The sequence below is a fragment of the Oncorhynchus clarkii genome, chromosome 30 (assembly GCF_045791955.1).
Source record: "Oncorhynchus clarkii lewisi isolate Uvic-CL-2024 chromosome 30, UVic_Ocla_1.0, whole genome shotgun sequence".
Taxonomy (NCBI): Eukaryota; Metazoa; Chordata; class Actinopteri; order Salmoniformes; family Salmonidae; genus Oncorhynchus; species Oncorhynchus clarkii.
This window is the reverse complement of record NC_092176.1, coordinates 40,363,064-40,385,918: the sequence shown is the minus strand read 5'-3', so window position 1 is coordinate 40,385,918 and position 22,855 is coordinate 40,363,064. Positions and strand designations below refer to the sequence as shown.

General features: G+C 45.3%; 1 protein-coding gene across 2 annotated transcripts; it reads left to right on the top strand.

The window, feature by feature from the left end:
- The first annotated feature begins 15,818 nt into the window (after positions 1 to 15,818).
- LOC139389755 (PR domain zinc finger protein 8-like) lies at positions 15,819 to 22,604 on the top strand. Of its 2 annotated transcripts, XM_071136687.1 has the most exons (5): positions 15,819 to 15,901; positions 16,511 to 16,663; positions 18,942 to 19,166; positions 20,063 to 20,297; positions 20,696 to 22,604. In XM_071136687.1, exons 1-5 carry the CDS (start codon positions 15,836 to 15,838, stop codon positions 22,063 to 22,065), a joined length of 2,049 nt encoding a protein of 682 aa, XP_070992788.1. In that variant the 5' UTR covers positions 15,819 to 15,835; the 3' UTR covers positions 22,066 to 22,604. The 2 variants fall into 2 exon arrangements, with proteins under 2 accessions (XP_070992788.1, XP_070992789.1); XM_071136688.1 differs by lacking the exon at positions 15,819 to 15,901 and having other exon boundaries at positions 16,471 to 16,663.
- The last annotated feature ends 251 nt before the right edge of the window (positions 22,605 to 22,855 follow it).

Below are 22,855 nucleotides of genomic sequence, written 5' to 3'. Positions count from 1 at the left end.
TGTGAAGTCAGACTGACAGGGGACAGGGGACAGGTCAATATGTGAAGTCAGACTGACAGGGGACAGAGGACAGGGGACAGATCAACATGTGAAGTCAGACTGACAGAGGACAGGGGACAGGTCAACATGTGAAGTCAGACTGACAGGGGACAGAGGCAGGGGACAAATCAACATGTGAAGTCAGACTGACAGAGGACAGGGGACAGGTCAACATGTGAAGTCAGACTGACAGAGGACAGGGGACAGGTCAACATGTGAAGTCAGACTGACAGGAGACAGAGGACAGGGGACAGGTCAACATGTGAAGTCAGACTGACAGGGGACAGAGGACAGGGGACAGGTCAACATGTGAAGTCAGACTGACAGGGGACAGAGGACAGGGGACAGGTCAACATTTGAAATCAGACTGACAGAGGACAGGGGACAGGTCAACATGTGAAGTCAGACTGACAGAGGACAGAGGACAGAGGACAGGTCAACATGTGAAGTCAGACTGACAGGGGACAGGTCAACATCTGAAGTCAGACTGACAGAGGACAGGGGACAGGTCAACATGTGAAGTCAGACTGACAGGTGACTGTGTACAGGGGACAGGTCAACATGTGAAGTCAGACTGACAGAGGACTGTGTACAGGGGACAGGTCAACATGTGAAGTCAGACTGACAGAGGACTGTGTACAGGGGACAGGTCAACATGTGAAGTCAGACTGACAGGGGACAGGGGACAGGGGACAGATCAACATGTGAAGTCAGACTGACAGGGGACAGAGGACAGGTCAACATGTGAAGTCAGACTGACAGGGGACAGAGGACAGGGGACAGATCAACATGTGAAGTCAGACTGACAGAGGACAGAGGACAGATCAACATGTTAAGTCAGACTGACAGAGGACAGGGGACAGGTCAACATGTGAAGTCAGACTGACAGAGGACAGAGGACAGGGGACAGGTCAACATGTGAAGTCAGACTGACAGGGGACAGAGGACAGGGGACAGGTCAACATGTGAAGTCAGACTGACAGGGGACAGAGGACAGGGGACAGGTCAACATGTGAAGTCAGACTGACAGGGGACAGAGGACAGGGGACAGGTCAACATGTGAAGTCAGACTGACAGAGGACAGAGGACAGGGGACAGGTCAACATGTGAAGTCAGACTAACAGGGGACAGAGGACAGGGGACAGGTCAACATGTGAAGTCAGACTGACAGGGGACAGAGGACAGGGGAAAGGTCAACATGTGAAGTCAGACTGACAGGGGACAGAGGACAGGGGACAGGTCAACATGTGAAGTCAGACTGACAGAGGACAGAGGACAGGGGACAGGTCAACATGTGAAGTCAGACTGACAGAGGACAGGGGACAGGGGACAGATCAACATGTGAAGTCAGACTGACAGGGGACAGGGGACAGGTCAATATGTGAAGTCAGACTGACAGGGGACAGAGGACAGGGGACAGATCAACATGTGAAGTCAGACTGACAGAGGACAGGGGACAGGTCAACATGTGAAGTCAGACTGACAGGGGACAGAGGCAGGGGACAAATCAACATGTGAAGTCAGACTGACAGAGGACAGGGGACAGGTCAACATGTGAAGTCAGACTGACAGAGGACAGGGGACAGGTCAACATGTGAAGTCAGACTGACAGGAGACAGAGGACAGGGGACAGGTCAACATGTGAAGTCAGACTGACAGGGGACAGAGGACAGGGGACAGGTCAACATGTGAAGTCAGACTGACAGGGGACAGAGGACAGGGGACAGGTCAACATTTGAAATCAGACTGACAGAGGACAGGGGACAGGTCAACATGTGAAGTCAGACTGACAGAGGACAGAGGACAGAGGACAGGTCAACATGTGAAGTCAGACTGACAGGGGACAGGTCAACATCTGAAGTCAGACTGACAGAGGACAGGGGACAGGTCAACATGTGAAGTCAGACTGACAGGTGACTGTGTACAGGGGACAGGTCAACATGTGAAGTCAGACTGACAGAGGACTGTGTACAGGGGACAGGTCAACATGTGAAGTCAGACTGACAGAGGACTGTGTACAGGGGACAGGTCAACATGTGAAGTCAGACTGACAGGGGACAGGGGACAGGGGACAGATCAACATGTGAAGTCAGACTGACAGGGGACAGAGGACAGGTCAACATGTGAAGTCAGACTGACAGGGGACAGAGGACAGGGGACAGATCAACATGTGAAGTCAGACTGACAGAGGACAGAGGACAGATCAACATGTTAAGTCAGACTGACAGAGGACAGGGGACAGGTCAACATGTGAAGTCAGACTGACAGAGGACAGAGGACAGGGGACAGGTCAACATGTGAAGTCAGACTGACAGGGGACAGAGGACAGGGGACAGGTCAACATGTGAAGTCAGACTGACAGGGGACAGAGGACAGGGGACAGGTCAACATGTGAAGTCAGACTGACAGGGGACAGAGGACAGGGGACAGGTCAACATGTGAAGTCAGACTGACAGAGGACAGAGGACAGGGGACAGGTCAACATGTGAAGTCAGACTAACAGGGGACAGAGGACAGGGGACAGGTCAACATGTGAAGTCAGACTGACAGGGGACAGAGGACAGGGGAAAGGTCAACATGTGAAGTCAGACTGACAGGGGACAGAGGACAGGGGACAGGTCAACATGTGAAGTCAGACTGACAGAGGACAGAGGACAGAGGACAGGGGACCATCAACATGTGAAGTCAGACTGACAGAGGACAGGGGACAGGGACAGATCAACTTGTGAAGTCAGACTGACAGAGGACAGGGGACAGGGGACAGATCAACATGTGAAGTCAGACTGACAGAGGACAGGGGACAGGGGACAGGTCAACATGTGAAATCAGACTGACAGAGGACAGGGGACAGGTCAACATGTGAAGTCAGACTGACAGAGGACAGAGGACAGAGGACAGGTCAACATGTGAAGTCAGACTGACAGGCGACTGTGTACAGGGGACAGGTCAACATGTGAAGTCAGACTGACAGAGGACTGTGTACAGGGGACAGGTCAACATGTGAAGTCAGACTGACAGAGGACTGTGTACAGGGGACAGGTCAACATGTGAAGTCAGACTGACAGGGGACAGGGGACAGGGGACAGATCAACATCTGAAGTCAGACTGACAGGGGACAGAGGACAGGTCAACATGTGAAGTCAGACTGACAGGGGATAGAGGACAGGGGACAGATCAACATGTGAAGTCAGACTGACAGAGGACAGAGGACAGATCAACATGTTAAGTCAGACTGACAGAGGACAGGGGACAGAGGACAGGTCAACATGTGAAGTCAGACTGACAGGGGACAGAGGACAGGGGACAGATCAACATGTGAAGTCAGACTGACAGGGGACAGAGGACAGGGGACAGATCAACATGTGAAGTCAGACTGACAGAGGACAGGGGACAGGTCAACATGTGAAGTCAGACTGACAGAGGACAGAGGACAGGGGACAGGTCAACATGTGAAGTCAGACTGACAGGGGACAGAGGACAGGGGACAGGTCAACATGTGAAGTCAGACTGACAAGGGACAGAGGACAGGGGACAGGTCAACATGTGAAGTCAGACTGACAGGGGACAGAGGACAGGGGACAGGTCAACATGTGAAGTCAGACTGACAGAGGACAGAGGACAGGGGACAGGTCAACATGTGAAGTCAGACTAACAGGGGACAGAGGACAGGGGACAGGTCAACATGTGAAGTCAGACTGACAGGGGACAGAGGACAGGGGACAGGTCAACATGTGAAGTCAGACTGACAGGGGACAGAGGACAGGGGACAGGTCAACATGTGAAGTCAGACTAACAGGGGACAGAGGACAGGGGACAGGTCAACATGTGAAGTCAGACTGACAGGGGACAGAGGACAGGGGACAGGTCAACATGTGAAGTCAGACTGACAGGGGACAGAGGACAGGGGACAGGTCAACATGTGAAGTCAGACTGACAGAGGACAGAGGACAGGGGACCATCAACATGTGAAGTCAGACTGACAGAGGACAGGGGACAGGGGACAGGTCAACATGTGAAGTCAGACTGACAGAGGACAGAGGACAGAGGACAGGTCAACATGTGAAGTCAGACTGACAGGGGACAGGTCAACATGTGAAGTCAGACTGACAGAGGACAGAGGACAGGGGACAGGTCAACATGTGAAGTCAGACTGACAGGGGACAGGTCAACATGTGAAGTCAGACTGACAGGGGACAGGTCAACATGTGAAGTCAGACTGACAGGGGACAGGTCAACAATTGAAGTCAGACTGACAGGGGACATAGAACAGGTCAACATGTGAAGTCAGACTGACAGAGGACAGGGGACAGATCAACATGTGAAGTCAGACTGACAGAGGACAGGGGACATGGGACCATCAACATGTGAAGTCAGACTGACAAGGGGCAGGGGACAGGTCAACATGTGAAGTCAGACTGACAGGGGACAGGGGACAGGGGACAGGTCAACATGTGAAGTCAGACTGACAGGGGACAGAGGACAGGGGACAGGTCAACATGTGAAGTCAGACTGACAGAGGACAGAGGACAGGGGACCATCAACATGTGAAGTCAGACTGACAGAGGACAGGGGACAGGGGACAGGTCAACATGTGAAGTCAGACTGACAGAGGACAGAGGACAGAGGACAGGTCAACATGTGCAGTCAGACTGACAGGGGACAGGTCAACATGTGAAGTCAGACTGACAGAGGACAGAGGACAGGGGACAGGTCAACATGTGAAGTCAGACTGACAGGGGACAGGTCAACATGTGAAGTCAGACTGACAGGGGACAGGTCAACATGTGAAGTCAGACTGACAGGGGACAGGTCAACATGTGTAGTCAGACTGACAGGGGACATAGAACAGGTCAACATGTGAAGTCAGACTGACAGAGGACAGGGGACAGATCAACATGTGAAGTCAGACTGACAGAGGACAGGGGACATGGGACCATCAACATGTGAAGTCAGACTGACAAGGGGCAGGGGACAGGTCAACATGTGAAGTCAGACTGACAGGGGACAGGGGACAGGGGACAGATCAACATGTGAAGTCAGACTGATAGGGGACAGGGGACAGGGGACAGATCAACATGTGAAGTCAGACTGGCAGAGGACAGGGGACAGGGGACAGATCAATATGTGAAGTCAGACTGACAGGGGACATAGGACAGGGGACAGTTCAACATGTGAAGTCAGACTGACAGGGGACAGAGTACAGGGGACAGTTCAACATGTGAAGTCAGACTGACAGGGGACAGAGGACAGGGGACAGATCAACATGTGAAGTCAGACTGACAGAGGACAGGGGACAGGTCAACATGTGAAGTCAGACTGACAGAGGACAGGGGACAGATCAACATGTGAAGTCAGACTGACAGGGGACAGAGGACAGGGGACAGGTCAACATGTGAAGTCAGACTGACAGAGGACAGGGGACAGGGGACAGATCAACATGTGAAGTCAGACTGACAGGGGACAGGGGACAGGTCAATATGTGAAGTCAGACTGACAGGGGACAGAGGACAGGGGACAGATCAACATGTGAAGTCAGACTGACAGAGGACAGGGGACAGGTCAACATGTGAAGTCAGACTGACAGGGGACAGAGGACAGGGGACAAATCAACATGTGAAGTCAGACTGACAGAGGACAGGGGACAGGTCAACATGTGAAGTCAGACTGACAGAGGACAGGGGACAGGTCAACATGTGAAGTCAGACTGACAGGAGACAGAGGACAGGGGACAGATCAACATGTGAAGTCAGACTGGCAGAGGACAGGGGACAGGGGACAGATCAATATGTGAAGTCAGACTGACAGGTGACAGAGGACAGGGGACAGTTCAACATGTGAAGTCAGACTGACAGGGGACAGGGGACAGGGACAGATCAACATGTGAAGTCAGACTGACAGGGGACAGGGGACATGGGACAGATCAACATGTGAAGTCAGACTGGCAGAGGACAGGGGACAGGGGACAGATCAACATGTGAAGTCAGACTGACAGGGGACAGGGGACAGTTCAACATGTGAAGTCAGACTGACAGGGGACAGAGGACAGGGGACAGATCAACATGTGAAGTCAGACTGACAGAGGACAGGGGACAGGTCAACATGTGAAGTCAGACTGACAGAGGACAGGGGACAGATCAACATGTGAAGTCAGACTGACAGGGGACAGAGGACAGGGGACAGGTCAACATGTGAAGTCAGACTGACAGAGGAAAGGGGACAGGGGACAGATCAACATGTGAAGTCAGACTGACAGGGGACAGGGGACAGGTCAACATGTGAAGTCAGACTGACAGGGGACAGAGGACAGGGGACAGATCAACATGTGAAGTCAGACTGACAGAGGACAGGGGACAGGTCAACATGTGAAGTCAGACTGACAGAGGATAGGGGACAGGTCAACATGTGAAGTCAGACTGACAGGAGACAGACGACAGGGGACAGATCAACATGTGAAGTCAGACTGGCAGAGGACAGGGGACAGGGGACAGATCAACATGTGAAGTCAGACTGACAGGGGACAGAGGACAGGGGACAGTTCAACATGTGAAGTCAGACTGACAGGGGACAGGGGACAGGGGACAGATCAACATGTGAAGTCAGACTGACAGGGGACAGGGGACATGGGACAGATCAACATGTGAAGTCAGACTGGCAGAGGACAGGGGACAGGGGACAGATCAACATGTGAAGTCAGACTGACAGGGGACAGAGGACAGGGGACAGTTCAACATGTGAAGTCAGACTGACAGGGGCCAGAGGACAGGGGACAGTTCAACATGTGAAGTCAGACTGACAGGGGACAGAGGACAGGGGACAGGTCAACATGTGAAGTCAGACTGACAGAGGACAGGGGACAGGTCAACATGTGAAGTCAGACTGACAGGGGACAGAGGACAGGGGACAGGTCAACATGTGAAGTCAGACTGACAGAGGACAGAGGACAGATCAACGGCTGTTGGTGGAGGATGATTGAAGAAAGAGATGGATCAAGGCTCTTTCCCTCACTCTCTCTCTCCTCTATTTCTCTCACTCTCTCTCTATTTCCTTCACTCTCATTCTCTATCTATATCCCTGACTCTCTCTCTCTCTCTCTCTCTCTCTCTCTCTCTCTCTCTCACTTTGTCCCTCACTCTGTCCCTCCTCTATTTCCCTCACTGTCTCTCCCCTCTATTTCCCTCTCTCTATATATATTTTCCTCACTCTCTCTCTCTCTCTCTCTCTCTCTCTCTCTCTCTATTTCCCTTACTGTCCCTGTCCTCTATTTCCCTCACTCTCTCCCTCCTCTATTTCCCTCATTCTCTCTTCTCCCTTTTCTCCCCCCCACACACACACAGGAATGCTCCAGCTCTAATCTCATTCTAGAGTCCCAGCCGCCTCCTTCTTTCCTTCTCTCTTCTGCCCTCCATTGGACAGAAGATGAAAAGTTTCCAGTCAACTCCTCTAAGGCACAGGTCAGTCTACAGCCCCCCCCCCACCCCCCCCCCAGCTCCAACTCCAGCTCCAGCTCTGGCTCACAGCAACTGACCTGCGAGGGCCTTTCCTGGGATCCCTCCCTGGAGCCGTCTTTGTGATCTAATCAGCTTCTGATTAACAACGACATAATTAATATAGAAAATAAAAGTGGACAACACTCCAAAGAAATGTTTCAATATATATATATATATCTAATTCCTGTATTTACATTTCCTTATATTACAATTGATATTTCCACAACACACATCTGCAGAGATATTTGTAAGGCTCTTTCTGTTCATTGAATAAAATGAAAGCCTGATTTGTAGTTTGATATTGCATTTATTAGTAAAATAGTCTTAATAGTTTTTTTGCGTGTATCATTTCCAGCCAAAAGCCATTTAATCAAACCTCAAATTACACATGGTATAAAAATGTAAAATATATATATATATATATATACACCTGCCTTTAAAACATAATGAGTATGATTATCTGCGTGGAACCTCTCCCTCTCAAAACGACATGATGCGTGCCAAGCTACTGATTATCTGCGTGGAACCTCTCCCTCTCAATACGATATGATGCATGCCAAGCTACTGATTATCTGCGTGGAACCTCTCCCTGTCAATACGATATGATGCGTGCCAAGCTACTGATTATCTGCGTGGAACCTCTCCCTGTCAATACGATATGATGCATGCCAAGCTACTGATTATCTGCGTGGAACCTCTCCCTCTCAATACGATATGATGCATGCCAAGCTACTGATTATCTGCGTGGAACCTCTCCCTGTCAATACGATATGATGCATGCCAAGCTACTGATTATCTGCGTGGAACCTCTCCCTGTCAATACGATATGATGCATGCCAAGCTACTGATTATCTGCGTGGAACCTCTCCCTCTCAATACGATATGATGCATGCCAAGCTACTGATTATCTGCGTGGAACCTCTCCCTCTCAATACGATATGATGCATGCCAAGCTACTGATTATCTGCGTGGAACCTCTCCCTCTCAATACGATATGATGCATGCCAAGCTACTGATTATCTGCGTGGAACCTCTCCCTCTCAAAACGACATGATGCGTGCCAAGCTACTGATTATCTGCGTGGAACCTCTCCCTCTCAATACGATATGATGCATGCCAAGCTACTGATTATCTGCGTGGAACCTCTCCCTCTCAATACGATATGATGCATGCCAAGCTACTGATTATCTGCGTGGAACCTCTCCCTCTCAATACGATATGATGCATGCCAAGCTACTGATTATCTGCGTGGAACCTCTCCCTCTCAATATGACATGATGCGTGCCAAGCTACTGATTATCTGCGTGGAACCTCTCCCTGTCAATACGATATGATGCATGCCAAGCTACTGATTATCTGCGTGGAACCTCTCCCTGTCAATACGATATGATGCATGCCAAGCTACTGATTATCTGCGTGGAACCTCTCCCTGTCAATACGATATGATGCATGCCAAGCTACTGATTATCTGCGTGGAACCTCTCCCTGTCAATACGATATGATGCATGCCAAGCTACTGATTATCTGCGTGGAACCTCTCCCTGTCAATACGATATGATGCATGCCAAGCTACTGATTATCTGCGTGGAACCTCTCCCTGTCAATACGATATGATGCATGCCAAGCTACTGATTATCTGCGTGGAACCTCTCCATGTCAATACGATATGATGCATGCCAAGCTACTGATTATCTGCGTGGAACCTCTCCCTCTCAATACGATATGATGCGTGCCAAGCTACTTGTAAGCAGTAATTGAAACAGTAGTGGATTTAAAAGTGGACCATATTTCTTTTTTGTGTGACCAAATTTCCAATGCACAAAAAAACACAGATACCTTTAGCTTAAACTGACAGATTTTTATGGGAATTGTTTTATTATGTTAATTAGATCTCCACGAGGCGCGGACATCAACCTGAGGGGTTAACATGATGTTTTAATGACTACCTCATCCAATACAATTATCTCTAAGGTCCCTCAGTCAAGCAGTGCATTTCAAACACAGATGAAACCACAAAGACCTTTCTTTGCCTTGCAAAGAATGGCACCCATTGGTAGATGGGTAAAAGAAAAAAAAGCAGACATTGAATATTCCTTTGAGCATGGTGACATTATTAATTACACTTTGGGTGGTGTATCTATACACCCAGTCACCACAAAGATACAGGCCTCCTTCCTAACTCAGTTTCCGGAGAGGAAGGAAACCGCTCAGGGATTTCACCCTGAGGCCAATGGTGACTTTAAAACAGTTACAGAGTTTAATAGCTGTTATAGGAGAGGATGGATCAACAAGACTTTAGATACTCCACAAAACTAACCTAAATGACAGAGGGAGAAGAAAGAAGCCTGTACTGAATAAAATATTCTGAAACATGCATCCTGTTTGCAACAACTCACTAAAGTGATGTCAAAAAATGTGGCATTGCAATTAGTTTTTTTATCCTGAATACAAAGTGTTATGTTTGGGGCAAATCCAATACAACACATTACTGAGTAACACTCTCCATATTTTTAAGCATAGTAGTGGCTGCATCATGTTATGGGTATGCTTGTAATCGTTACGGGCTGGGGAGTTCTTCAGGATAAAAAAACGAAATGGAATAGAGCTAAGCACTGGCAAAATCCTAGTGGAAAACCTGGTTCAGTCTGCTTTCCACCAGTCTGCTTTCTGGGAGATGAATTCACCTTTCAGAAGGACAATAACCTGAAACACAAGGCCAAATCTACACTGGAGTTGCTTACCAAGAAGACAGGGAATTTTCCTGGGTGGCTGAGTTACAGCTTTGACTTAAATCTGCTTGAAAATATATGGCAAGAAATGAAAATGGTTATGTAGCATTGATCAACAACCCATTTGACAGAGCTTGAAGAATGTTTAAAGAATAACAGGCAAATGTTGCACAATCCAGGTGTGGAAATCTCTTAGAGACTCTTAGAGACTCAGAATGACTGCCAAAGCTGCCAAAGGAGATTCTAACATGAATTTACTCAGAGGGTATATCAAGATATAAATTACTGTTTTATTTGTCATTTCTTTACAAATGTTAGAATTTTTCTTCCACTTTGACATTGCAGAGTGTTTTCTGTAGATCGTTGAAAAATAAATTACTATAAAAACCTTTTTAATCCGCATTAAAACAGCAAACCTGGTTTAAACAAACAAATAAAGCAACACCTCTCCCCCATGTGACCTACTGGTTGTATGTACTGACATGTGACCTACTGGTTGTGTTTATGTACTGACATGTGATCTACTGGTTGTCTGTACTGACATGTGATCTACTGGTTGTCTGTACTGACATGTGATCTACTGGTTGTCTGTACTGACATGTGACCTACTGGTTGTCTGTACTGACATGTGACCTACTGGTTGTGTGTCTGTACTGACATGTGATCTACTGGTTGTGTGTACTGACATGTGACCTACTGGTTGTGTGCTCTGACATGTGACCTACTGGTTGTATGTACTGACATGTGACCTACTGGTTGTGTGTACTGACATGTGACCTACTGGTTGTGTGTACTGACATGTGACCTACTGGTTGTGTGTACTGACATGTGACCTACTGGTTGTGTGTACTGACATGTGACCTACTGGTTGTATGTACTGACATGTGACCTACTGGTTGTGTGTACTGACATGTGACCTACTGGTTGTGTGTATGTACTGACATGTGACCTACTGGTTGTGTGTACTGACATGTGACCTACTGGTTGTGTGCATGTACTGACATGTGATCTACTGGTTGTGTGTACTGACATGTGACCTACTGGTTGTGTGTATGTACTGACATGTGACCTACTGGTTGTATGTACTGACATGTGACCTACGTGTTGTGTGCTCTGACATGTGACCTACTGGTTGTGTGTATGTACTGACATGTGACCTACTGGTTGTGTGTACTGACATGTGACCTACTGGTTGTGTGTATGTACTGACATGTGACCTACTGGTTGTGTGTACTGACATGTGACCTACGTGTTGTGTGCTCTGACATGTGACCTATGTGTTGTGTGTTCTGACACGTGTGTGGAACTGATAGATACACACACGCACACCACATGTTCATGTTTTTAAATATATTTTTTTCTGTAATGTCTTTTTGGTTTTGTGTCGGACCCCAGGAAGACTGTCGCCATGGAGTCGCCTAATGGGGATCCTGTTGGAATTATGAGTATATGAGCTCTTCCTTAGAGTGTGTGTGTGTGTGTGTGTGTGTGTGTGTGTGTGTGTGTGTGTGTGTGTGTGTGTGTGTGTGTGTGTGTGTGTGTGTGTGTGTGTGTGTGTGTGTGTGTGTGTGTGTGTGTGAGAGACATTTTGTCTTGTCATGGGATCATAAGGGTGTTGTCACCATTAAGTAATTTACATAAACTAGATGACCGATAGAATAGAGGAAAACAATGGTTTTAGGGACAAACAACTATGTTTAATAGTGTCAGATTATGCAATTAATTAATACAAGAATCAATTATCCTCATTATATGTGTTCTATTTATATACATTATTCTGATTTTGTTGACATTGTGATGTCAATTCAATGTCTATTCCACGTTGGTTCGTTGTAATATTTTTTAAATGATGTGGAAACAACGTTGATTCAACCAGTGTATATGCCCAGTGGGTTGTCACTGTGAATGGGTGACCTCACAATTAGTCTGCAATTAGCATTTATGGATATTGTCCTCCTTGGCAGGGCCATGTGCTGCATTTGACACTAAAGTGTGTGTTTGTGTTTATGTTGTGTGTGTGTGTTTGTGTTTGTGTGTGTGTGTTTGTGTTTATGTTGTGTGTGTATGTTTGTGTGTGTGTGTTTGTGTTTATGTTGTGTGTGTGTGCGTGTGTGTTTGTGTTTGTGTGTGTATAGAGGAGGCAGCAGGCGCTCTTAAACCACTAGTATAAAATGGGGCCATTTGTAGTAAAACAATGAGTGTGTGTGTGTGTGTTGGGGTGAGGGGGGGGGGGGGGGGGGGGGGGGGGGGGGGGGTTGGGACACACACAGCCACTCTGTCCAGGCCCAGGCCAGCCCCTTGCCTCCACCATCATCATGATGTGGTGCTCTGGTCCCAGCAGATGGCTACTGATTGGGCAGGCTTTGTGTCTTTAATTCAGGCAGTGTATGGGAACAGGGCCTTATCATGCTTGGCTAAGCAGGACTGCACTGAGCAGGATGACATTCCCCACTAACACATCAATCTGTTTCTGCCCCAGAATATATACAGACAATGACTTCATGTAAATAAAACATCTAAGTTAATGCAGTTTTGCTCTGAGGAATGAGATACCACATTTCAGTGGTATTCTACTATTCTATTCTATAGTTCAATAATTCTATAGCTATTCTATTCTATACTTCAATAATTCTATAGCAATTATATTCTATAGTTCTACAATTATATAGCTACTCTATCCTATAGTTCTATAATTCTATAGCAATTGTATTCTATAGTTCAATAATTATATCGCTACTCTATTCCATAGTTCTATAATTATATAGCAATGATATTCTATAGTTCTATAATTATATAGCTACTCTGTTCTATAGTTCTAAAATTCTATAGAAAGTATATTCTATAGTTCTATAATTATATTGCTACTCTATCCTATAGTTCTATAATTCTATAGAAATTATATTCTATAGTTCTATAATTATATAGCTACTCTATCCTATAGTTCTATAATTCTATAGAAATTATATTCTATAGTTCTATAATTATATAGCTACTCTATCCTATAGTTCTATAATTCTATAGAAATTATATTCTATAGTTCTATAATCCTATAGAAATTATATTCTATAGTTCTATAATTCTATAGAAATTATATTCTATAGTCTACTGTGTTCTAATGGAATACTGCTGTAATTCTACTGTAATGCTCAGTTGACACTTGAGCCTTTTATGTTGTAATTATCCAGATAGGTCCAACAAAATTGTGAAACAATCATGAAGCTGTCAGAAATAATAACAATTATGAGAAATATTACTAAATATAGCTTTTGTTAATCATTTGGTTTATTGTAGTAAGGAGAGATAGAGAGATATAGGAGAGATAGAGGGAAATAAATCCATTCAACCTTCATTAATACAGGTTAGTGACATTGAGATGAAACCTCAGAGAAATAGACAGAACTACATCATCGGAGCTGGATTCTAAATCTGTTTATGACACCATCGTCTAGGCAACATGACATACAGTATTTTACACTACCGCTGTCTTCAGACAGTAGGTTGTGTTACTAAGTCTGAGCCGAATTCAAAAAGTGTCTCAGAGTTGTAATGCTGATCTTAGATCAGTCTCGACTTCTACATTATAATTACTAAGATTACATGGATGTGAGGGATCTGATCCTCAATCAGCGCCTCTTTACTCTGAGTTCACCAGCCAGTAGAGCTGATAGGGTGAACGGACCGATACAAATTGCAATATGTTTCATGCATCATGCAGTAGGATGCTTTAAGTTTTGACGTACCCGTTTGTTTGTCAGCTAGGATATTGTTATGCCATGTTAAATAAAGACTGGAGAGCAAGCAACTTCAGCATCAACATATCTTCACACTGAAGCCCAGCTTCAGCTATCCTGAGAATGCTTTGATTACTAGCCCTATCTGAATTGTGTTTTAACCAATATTTGTTCAATGATTGGTTTAAGGATTTGTTCATATACATTGGGGTAAAATGAATTGAATGGAATAGCACTGTGGGCTCCAGTACATTACCTTCACATTAGTTGTATGACAGTGCCACCTCTGCCTCATCAGCTGTAGGGTTAGAGTTAGAACTTACTGTACATCACATGAAATTACTCCTTCCAAACCAATACCTTGCCCCGGAATTCATCAGGCTTACAACCAGATTGAAACCACATGCTCTCAAAATACAGAAATGCAACAATAGAATAGAATAGAAAACAACAGAAGAAAACAGAACAGAATAGAACAAAATAGAACTAAACAGAATAGAACAAACAGAACAGAATAGAACAAAACAGAATACAACAGAATACAACAGAATAGAATATAACAGAACAGAATAGAACAGAATATAACAGAAGAAAACAGAATCGAATAGAATAGAATATAACTAAACAGAATAGAACAGAATAGAATAGAACAGAATAGAATAGAACAGAACAGAAAAGATAGAACAAAACAGAACAGAATAGAACAAAACAGAATAGAACAGAATAGAACTAAACAGAATAGAATAGAACAGAATAGAATAGACCAGAATAGAAGAGAAGAGAACAGAATAGAACAGAACAGATAGAACAGAACAGATAGAAGAAAAAAAACAGAACAGAATAGAACCAAACAGAATAGAACAGAATAGAACTAAACAGAACAGAATAGAATAGAATAGAATAGAACAGAACAGAAGAGAACAGAACAGAATAAAATAGAATAGAACAGAACAGAACAGAAAAGAACAAAACAGATAGAACAGAACAAATAGAACAAAACAGAACAGAACACAACAAAACAGAATAGAACAGAATAGAACTAAACAGAATAGAACAGAACAAAACAGAATAGAACAGAATAGAATAGAACAGAATAGAATAGAATAATAAATTAGAACACAACGTAATAGAATAGTATTAGACATTAGAATACAGATGTGCGCCTGCTATGGATATGAATGCGCAATATGATTTCCTTACAACCTTTGTTCTATAAAGATAAAGCTTGAAAATGTAGACTTTGTGACATGAGCTCATGTGCGTAGTAACTACCTAAAGACTTAAATGCACGGAAGGTTGGATGGATGGAAAGATGAAAGGATGGATGGAAGGATGGATGCTCTTAAGTGAATTTTTTCTGGTCAATTAATTCGGACAACTTCTGAAACTTTGGGATCTATGGCGGAAGTATTTAGCCTAGCGCTGAAGGCAGTGATCTAAAATCATGAAACGTCATTGCTTTGGTTACCTGACACTATATGTGCTTTGTCACATATTACGATGTCATTAAATTACTAAATGTGACATCTTCGTTCAGACCACCAGAGTTGTTCAGGTTGCTGATCTTTCCTATGTTAAGATTAGCTGTTTTAAAAATAAAAATAAAAAACTTTCGGGCCAGAGAATGCAAATGAGCTAGTCATAGGACATGACAATAAGAGATAGTAAATCACATAGTACGCCAAGGCTACTCACTATAGCCTGACCTTAAACCGCTTTCTCTAACACAGCTGATCATCAGTCGGTTGGCCCAGCGGTGGAACGGCTCGACCGTGTCCCCACCGTCTCCATAACGACAATGCCCGGCTTTTCCTCCGGACGCTGGGCGCTAGCCAGGCAGGTGTCCACTATGCAGCCGCCTCCCTGCAGGGCAAAGCGCCGTACGTGGCCGTGGAAACTTCAGATGCTAGTAATGGTAAGGTGACGGAATGATTTGATATCTATTTTCATTCATGGGGCGTTCATATTGCTGACTTTAATTGAACTTCAATAAGCTATTGAAGCAATTATAATAATTATAATAATAAAAAATAATAGGCCAATAAACATTTTTAAAATAATAAATAATTATAGTAAGCAAGCCTTAATAAAACCTCAACATGAATAATAGGGCTTAAGTGTAGCTACAATCCATTGTTTATGGACAATTTAGTAGAAAAAAACACAACCCTACTTTGAGAGTCAATCGGTTTAAAAATCCTTAATAAATCTTATATGAATGGCTTTATGTTGTGCTCGCGCAAACTGAAACAACGGTATAATAACAACAACAAAAAAAGGCGCTCTGGGAGGTTATGGCACGAGGCTGTAGCTGTAGCCTATACGGCCTATAAATCTCAGCCAATGACAGTCGGCCAGTAAAGAGTTAAAGGGAGGAGACGGTGAGTGACACGCCTCATTGGGTAGATTATGTGCTGAAAACAAAAAGTGTGTGTGTGTGTGCCAGTCAGCCAGTGCATCGCGCGCCTTCTGCACGCATCTCTCTCTCTCTCTCTCTCTCTCTCTCTCTCTCTCTGCCTCTCAGCAAAGGGCGATATCAGCGGCACCACTGTCACTTTCAAACGACCACACAGGGACATGTACTGACGCGGAGGACGCATCGAAACCTGCTCTCCAAGGCGGCGTATTGATTCAAGCATCACTTTGGTGGATTATTATTTATTGTCAACAAAAAAAGGTATGTGGCTCAGAGTCTGTGTTTGTACGCGCTTTATAGAGGGTTTGTTTTGCAGCGACAGAAAGACGGGCAGGCACCGCCACAAAGCAGTAGCCAAGTCAGCATCCCATGAATGGAGCACGGTGTAGTGTTGGAGACAGAGCTCCGCAGATGTTGGGGGCAAGCAGACAATCGGCAATTCAGCTCTTGCGTTGATTTAGGGCAGTTTTTTTAGACTGACAAGGCACCCGGATATAGGAGTAAAACACGCTCTGAAATAGGAGGCAGAAGGTTGAATGGGTTGGCCTCATCCATTTTATGGATGCGCATACATTCCGGGTGCTATTCTCTCTCATTTAGCTCAGATGCATATTCATTAGACCTTTTGTGTGGCTTTCCCTTGGTGAGAGAGCGACCTTTAAAGTCACAAAAGACTGGGTTATATAGGAGATGGAGCGAAAAAATTGCTTTTTTCTGCAAGCGGTGGTCTTTAGTTGAAGGGTAGCATTTTGTTCAAATGTTTTTGATATAGAATCGGCTAAATAGGAGAACAGGATCGTAGGCTATAGCTCCAAAGCATTTTCTCTCAACCGACGCAGCTGAAGAGAAAAGTTACTTTGGTTCGAGGGCCGGTACGTTTCTTGAATGATAATGTTTCACTATAAAGCGGCATCTGAAAGAGGATCATTTTGTTTGATATGCATTGCAGACAGCTGTTCATTTTTTTTTGTTGCTTTTAGGCTCAGACACTGTGAGAAAATGAATGGAAAACTAAGGATTCATCATCAAACAGCGGACAAGAAGTAACATCTCATGATATGGGAACATTTAGGCATGTTCAACGTATCAACACGTTTCAATATTTTACAACATTTTTGTCGTTATATATTTACATGACAAATGATCATTATTACATGCCAAATATTATTAAGTAGGTTTTAGTTAATAAGCTCTTGAGATCTGGACGCATGGTTTGTGTTAAAGGCAAGGTAGCACGATTTAGAAGAAAACAATTATAAAAACATTTGCATATGTGCATAAAATTAAGGTAACATGACATTAAAATTAACATGCACAAATATAATGAATTTGATAATACAAAAGTTGAATCGTTATCGTTATTATTATTTACCAGACATTCATCTAGACACACGGCTATTTTTTTTGTTGTTGCCTGCATGCAAGTGTCTACGGGATGTGTTTACACCGGCCTATGCGCATGATTGAATTTAACAAGTGGCAAAGCAAAGGTAGATCACAGCTGCATAATTCAGTGAGGCCAGAGAAACTGGTCACCCGTAAATACACTCTGCGTGCTGCCTTAATTACAGTCTCGAGAGGGAACGTGGTGGATTATGGTAATGAGGGGACATACGTTGTGAGCGCGTGTAGGATGGAGTGAAAGGTTGTCTGACATGAAACCGGTGACTTTGACAGTCCACTTCCAAATCCATTCGATATTGCTCTTTCGATTTTATACGGACCTTACCGTTTCTTATTGCTATTTTTTTTCTTCCTCTACCAGAGGCTAAATTTAAATAATTAGGTTACACACTTAGAAATGAGGGTTTGAGATGAATGCACAGTTCCGTTTGCACATCCAGTGTAGTAAAGCCTTTGTAATAATAGTAGTTATAATAATAATAATACGCCTAATTGAAGTAATACATCTCTACCAAATAGAATTCATGTTAGGCCCATAAACAATAATCATTTAGAGACAGCGATAATATATTAGTATCAATGTCATTATTATCATTACATTGATATTGGATTTTTTTTGTATTATTATCAAATCAAATCAAATTTGTATTGCTCACATATAACACGTGATTAGCAGATGTTTTTGCGGGTGTAGTGAAATGCTTGTAATACTGCATTCATTGTATTAACATTATTGTATTAATGTTCTGATTGTATATGTTTATCGTAATTATAAAAAAATTAAAAAAATGTTACACCATTGTTCCTATTCCGTTTAGGACCATGCATTAATTTTCTCCTAATTAACAGCTATTTCATCAGCATCTGGGAATATCCGCGGAAAATAGGCAACCAACCATGCTCTTTGAAATTGATAGGCCATTCTCATCCTACAATAGACTTCAATTAATTAAAACGACCGGCCCCACAAAAATTCCCTTTCCTAGTCCAGCTCGGCCTTGACAGCTGACTACATGCATTTAGCCAACCCTCTCACGAAGTGCCAGTTTATTTGACCTCATCATCATCTCTAGACATTAGTATATTGTATCTTTATTAATTCTTTCTCTTTGTCTGTTCTGTTCGCAACCAATAGTCAACGATGGAGGAATCCAGCTCACAGAAGTTGGTTTGGGACGGCGACGCTAAAGCCGTGCAGCAGTGTCTAACGGATATATTCACCAGTGTCTACACCACATGTGACATTCCGGAAAATGCCATTTTCGGGCCTTGTGTTTTGAGCCACACGTCGTTGTATGACAGCATAGCCTTCGTAGCGCTCAAATCAACGGATAAACGAACGGCGCCTTACATATTCAGGGTAAGGAAATAATAATATTGTGATTTTTCTAGAATGATAATAATGATAATATTATTTCTTTACGATGTTATTACAGTCTCCTTCTTCAGACTGAATTAAATTGTCTGCCGTGGTTGATTCTATCATTATTGATCCCATTTCACCAACAAGATAGCACAGTATAGTTTCACGTTTCTATTTCTCATGACGTCGGTGTGACACGGTATACTCTATGTATTAAAATCAAATCAAACTTTATTAGTCACATGCCCCGAATACAACAGGTGTGTAGACCTTACAGTGAAATGCTTACTTACAAGCCCTTAATTAACCAACAATGCAGTTTTATGAAAATACCCCCCCCCCCCAAAAGAAAAGTAAGAGATAAGAATAACAAATAATTCAAGAGTATCTGTAAAATAACAATAGCGGGGCTATATACAGGGGGTACCGATACAGAGTCAATGTGGAGGCTATATACAGGGGGTACCGATACAGAGTCAATGTGGAGGCTATATACAGGGGGTACCGGTACAAAGTCAATGTGCGGGGGGCACCGATGTCGAGGTAATTGAGGTAATATGTACATGTAGGCAGAGTTATTGAAGTGACGATGCATAGATATTAACAGAGAGTAGTAGCAGCGTAGAATAGGGGGGGGGGGGGGGGGGTCAATGCAAATAGTCTGGGTAGCCATTAGATTAGAACCTATTGGAGGTCTTATTTTACAAGATCGCATGTAGGTATAATGCATATTGATAGTTGCACAGCCAAAACACATGAAAAATTGCCTATTTAAAAAAAAAAAAATTGGACAGCCTATGCGTAACGGTTTGAATGAATACTGGCGCACGGACTTCTCGTTTCGGACCAACTAACCGATTTGCCTCGCTCTCTGTCACCGTTTGACCGCGCAGGTGGACACCTCAGCAGCTAACAGCACGTCTGAGGGCTTGATGTGGCTGCGGCTCGTGCAGTCGGCGCGGGACCGGGAGGAGCAGAACCTCGAGGCCTACGTGAAGAACGGTCAGCTGTTCTACCGGTCTCTCCGGAGGATCGAGAAGGACGAGGAGCTGTTGGTCTGGTACGGGAAAGACCTGATTGAGCTGCTGCTGCTGCTCAGCGCCGGTAAAGCGCCGGTCAAGGCCAAGGGTGAGTTGCAATTGTAGCATGACCTGGTACTCGGCTTATTATTTTTTATATAGGCGTTTGCGTTGCACTTTTGCGGCATCATTAAACAAAAGTTGAGGAATACTGTTGATTTGAAGCTCAAGTTCAAGAGCGTAATAACCCCGCTGTTATTGTTTAATTAGGTCATATTGTAACACATCCTGGCATTTACACCCACCGTATCATTTCCTTTAGGGTAAATTAATTTGTTTAAAAAAATACATTTAATTAATCTTCTCTAGGCCTATTTATAATTTATAATTGATAATAATTAGTAGCTTATAGTCCTATAACAAAACATTACAGTGGTGTTTTTCAGGGAGATATCTTACTACAGAGCTTCTTTCTGAATGACTGACATTATTTCCCTCTGTTTTCAGGGTCGGCTCCCTATTCGTGTCCTGACTGCAACCAACGCTTTCAATTTGAGTTCCCTTTCCTCGCCCACCTGAGGTTTCGCTGCACCAAGAGACTACAGAGCATGGCGGCGGGCGATGTGGACGAGGAGGTCCCCAGTAAGGAGCCAAGCACCGAGCGCCCTAACCCCAACCTTACAACTACCACACCCACCAGGGCAAGCCCTAAACTGGGTCGCTCGGAGGGGGACAACGCCAAACCCTCCACAGACTTCCATAACCTAGCCAGGGACCTAGAGAACAGCCGGACTAGCCCACCCAGCGACCGCGAGGCTGAGATACGTAGCGAGAGCTCTGGGAAGAGGAAGTTCTCAGAGGTAGAGGACAGGGATAGAGAGAGGGACAGGGATGGTAGCAGGGCCTCTCTGAGTCTGTCTCAGTCCCTCAAGTCTAAGGAGGAGCTGGCTAGCTCGGCACAGAACTACCGGGGAGCCTACGGCTTGGAGGAGAACAGACGAGGGCCTACGTTCTCCCCACCAGGGTCGGGATCCACTGAGTCAGGTGGTGAGGGTAAACGCAGCGCCTTCACCGAGGTCAAGAAGTCTCCACAGAGCCTAAAGACGCACGGTAACAGCAGCACCAAAAACCTACAGAGCTCCAACGCCGAAAACAAGGACGGAGGTCGGCCCGGCCCCGTCAACAACCCTCCCCAGGAGAAGCATCTCAACATCAGGCAGGTTCTGTCGGAGACTCAGCCTGTCCAGCCACAGACCCGCATGGAGGCCTCTCCGCTAGGGAGCGCCTTCACCTCCGTAGCCCAGCATGGTGGGGGGAACAGTGGGGAGAGGAAGAGCGCATTCAGCCAACCCTCCCGCCACGCTACCTCCTCCTTCTCCCAGATCTCTCCTCTGGTCATGACCACGCCTAAACTGCTGGACTGCCACCCGCCAGTGGGCGACACCATCTCCTCCTCTAGACTCTACCAGGCAGACCACCTGGCCGCCAAACTCCACGGCGCCGAGCTGAGCACCAACTGCCCCGTGCCGGGCGCCATGTCCAAGCAGAGCCCGTTCCTCTACGCAGCGGCTGCTGCCACAGCCTTCTGGCCTAAGAGCCAGGGCCCCATCCAGCTGCAGATGCCCTCAGCATTAACCTTACTCCCCCCCTCCTTCACCTCTCTGTGTCTGCCCGCCCAGAACTGGTGCGCCAAGTGCAACGCCTCCTTCAGGATGACCTCTGACCTGGTGTATCACATGAGGTCGCACCACAAGAAGGAGTTGGCCATGGAGCCGATGGTTAAGAGGAGGCGTGAGGAGAAACTCAAGTGTCCAATCTGTAACGAGTCGTTCAGGGAGAGGCACCACCTCTCGCGTCACATGACCTCCCACAACTGACCTTTAGATCAATAGCAAACCGTTTTCACACTGCTAGGCCAAGCTGAACTGAGCCAAGCTGAACTGAGCCAAGCTGAACTGAGCCAAGCTGAACTGAGCCAAGCTGAGCTGAGCCAAGCTGAGCTGGGTTACGGACTTGCATCAGATGGAGGAAACCTTTTCCACAAAGGACACTGTGTAAAGAAAATACTGTAGCCGAGCCAGCACAGTATGGCTCGGTCATCCATGAAGTTACTGGGACAGAGCATAAAGGACAATTGGAAGATAATACACCCGAGCCAATTCAGCACAGTACGGTTTGGGTCAGCAATATAGTGGGAAAAGGTTATCACATCACTGACCATGGGGAGGAACTTTTTTACCATCTGGTAAACAGACATGGAATTACTAACTGACTGACTGATTGACTGGCTGGCTAGCTGACTGGCTAGCAGACTGACTGACTGATTGGCTGACTGGCTGGCTAGCTGACTGGCTGACTGACTGGCTGACTGACTGGCTGACTGGCTGGCTGACTGGCTAGCTGACTGGCTGGCTGACTGACTGGCTGACTGGCTGACTGTCTGACTGACTGGCTAGCTGACTGGCTGGCTGACTGACTGGCTGACTGGCTGACTGGCTGACTGACTGGCTAGCTGACTAGCTGACTGGCTGACTGGCTGACTGACTGACTGGCTGACTGACTGGCTGGATATACACCACTTAAACAGAGCACTTGTTTCCACTTTCAACACAGACAGTTGTTATTTTCCTTCAGTCTGTTTTTTGTTTCTTTTTCAAAATGTCATGT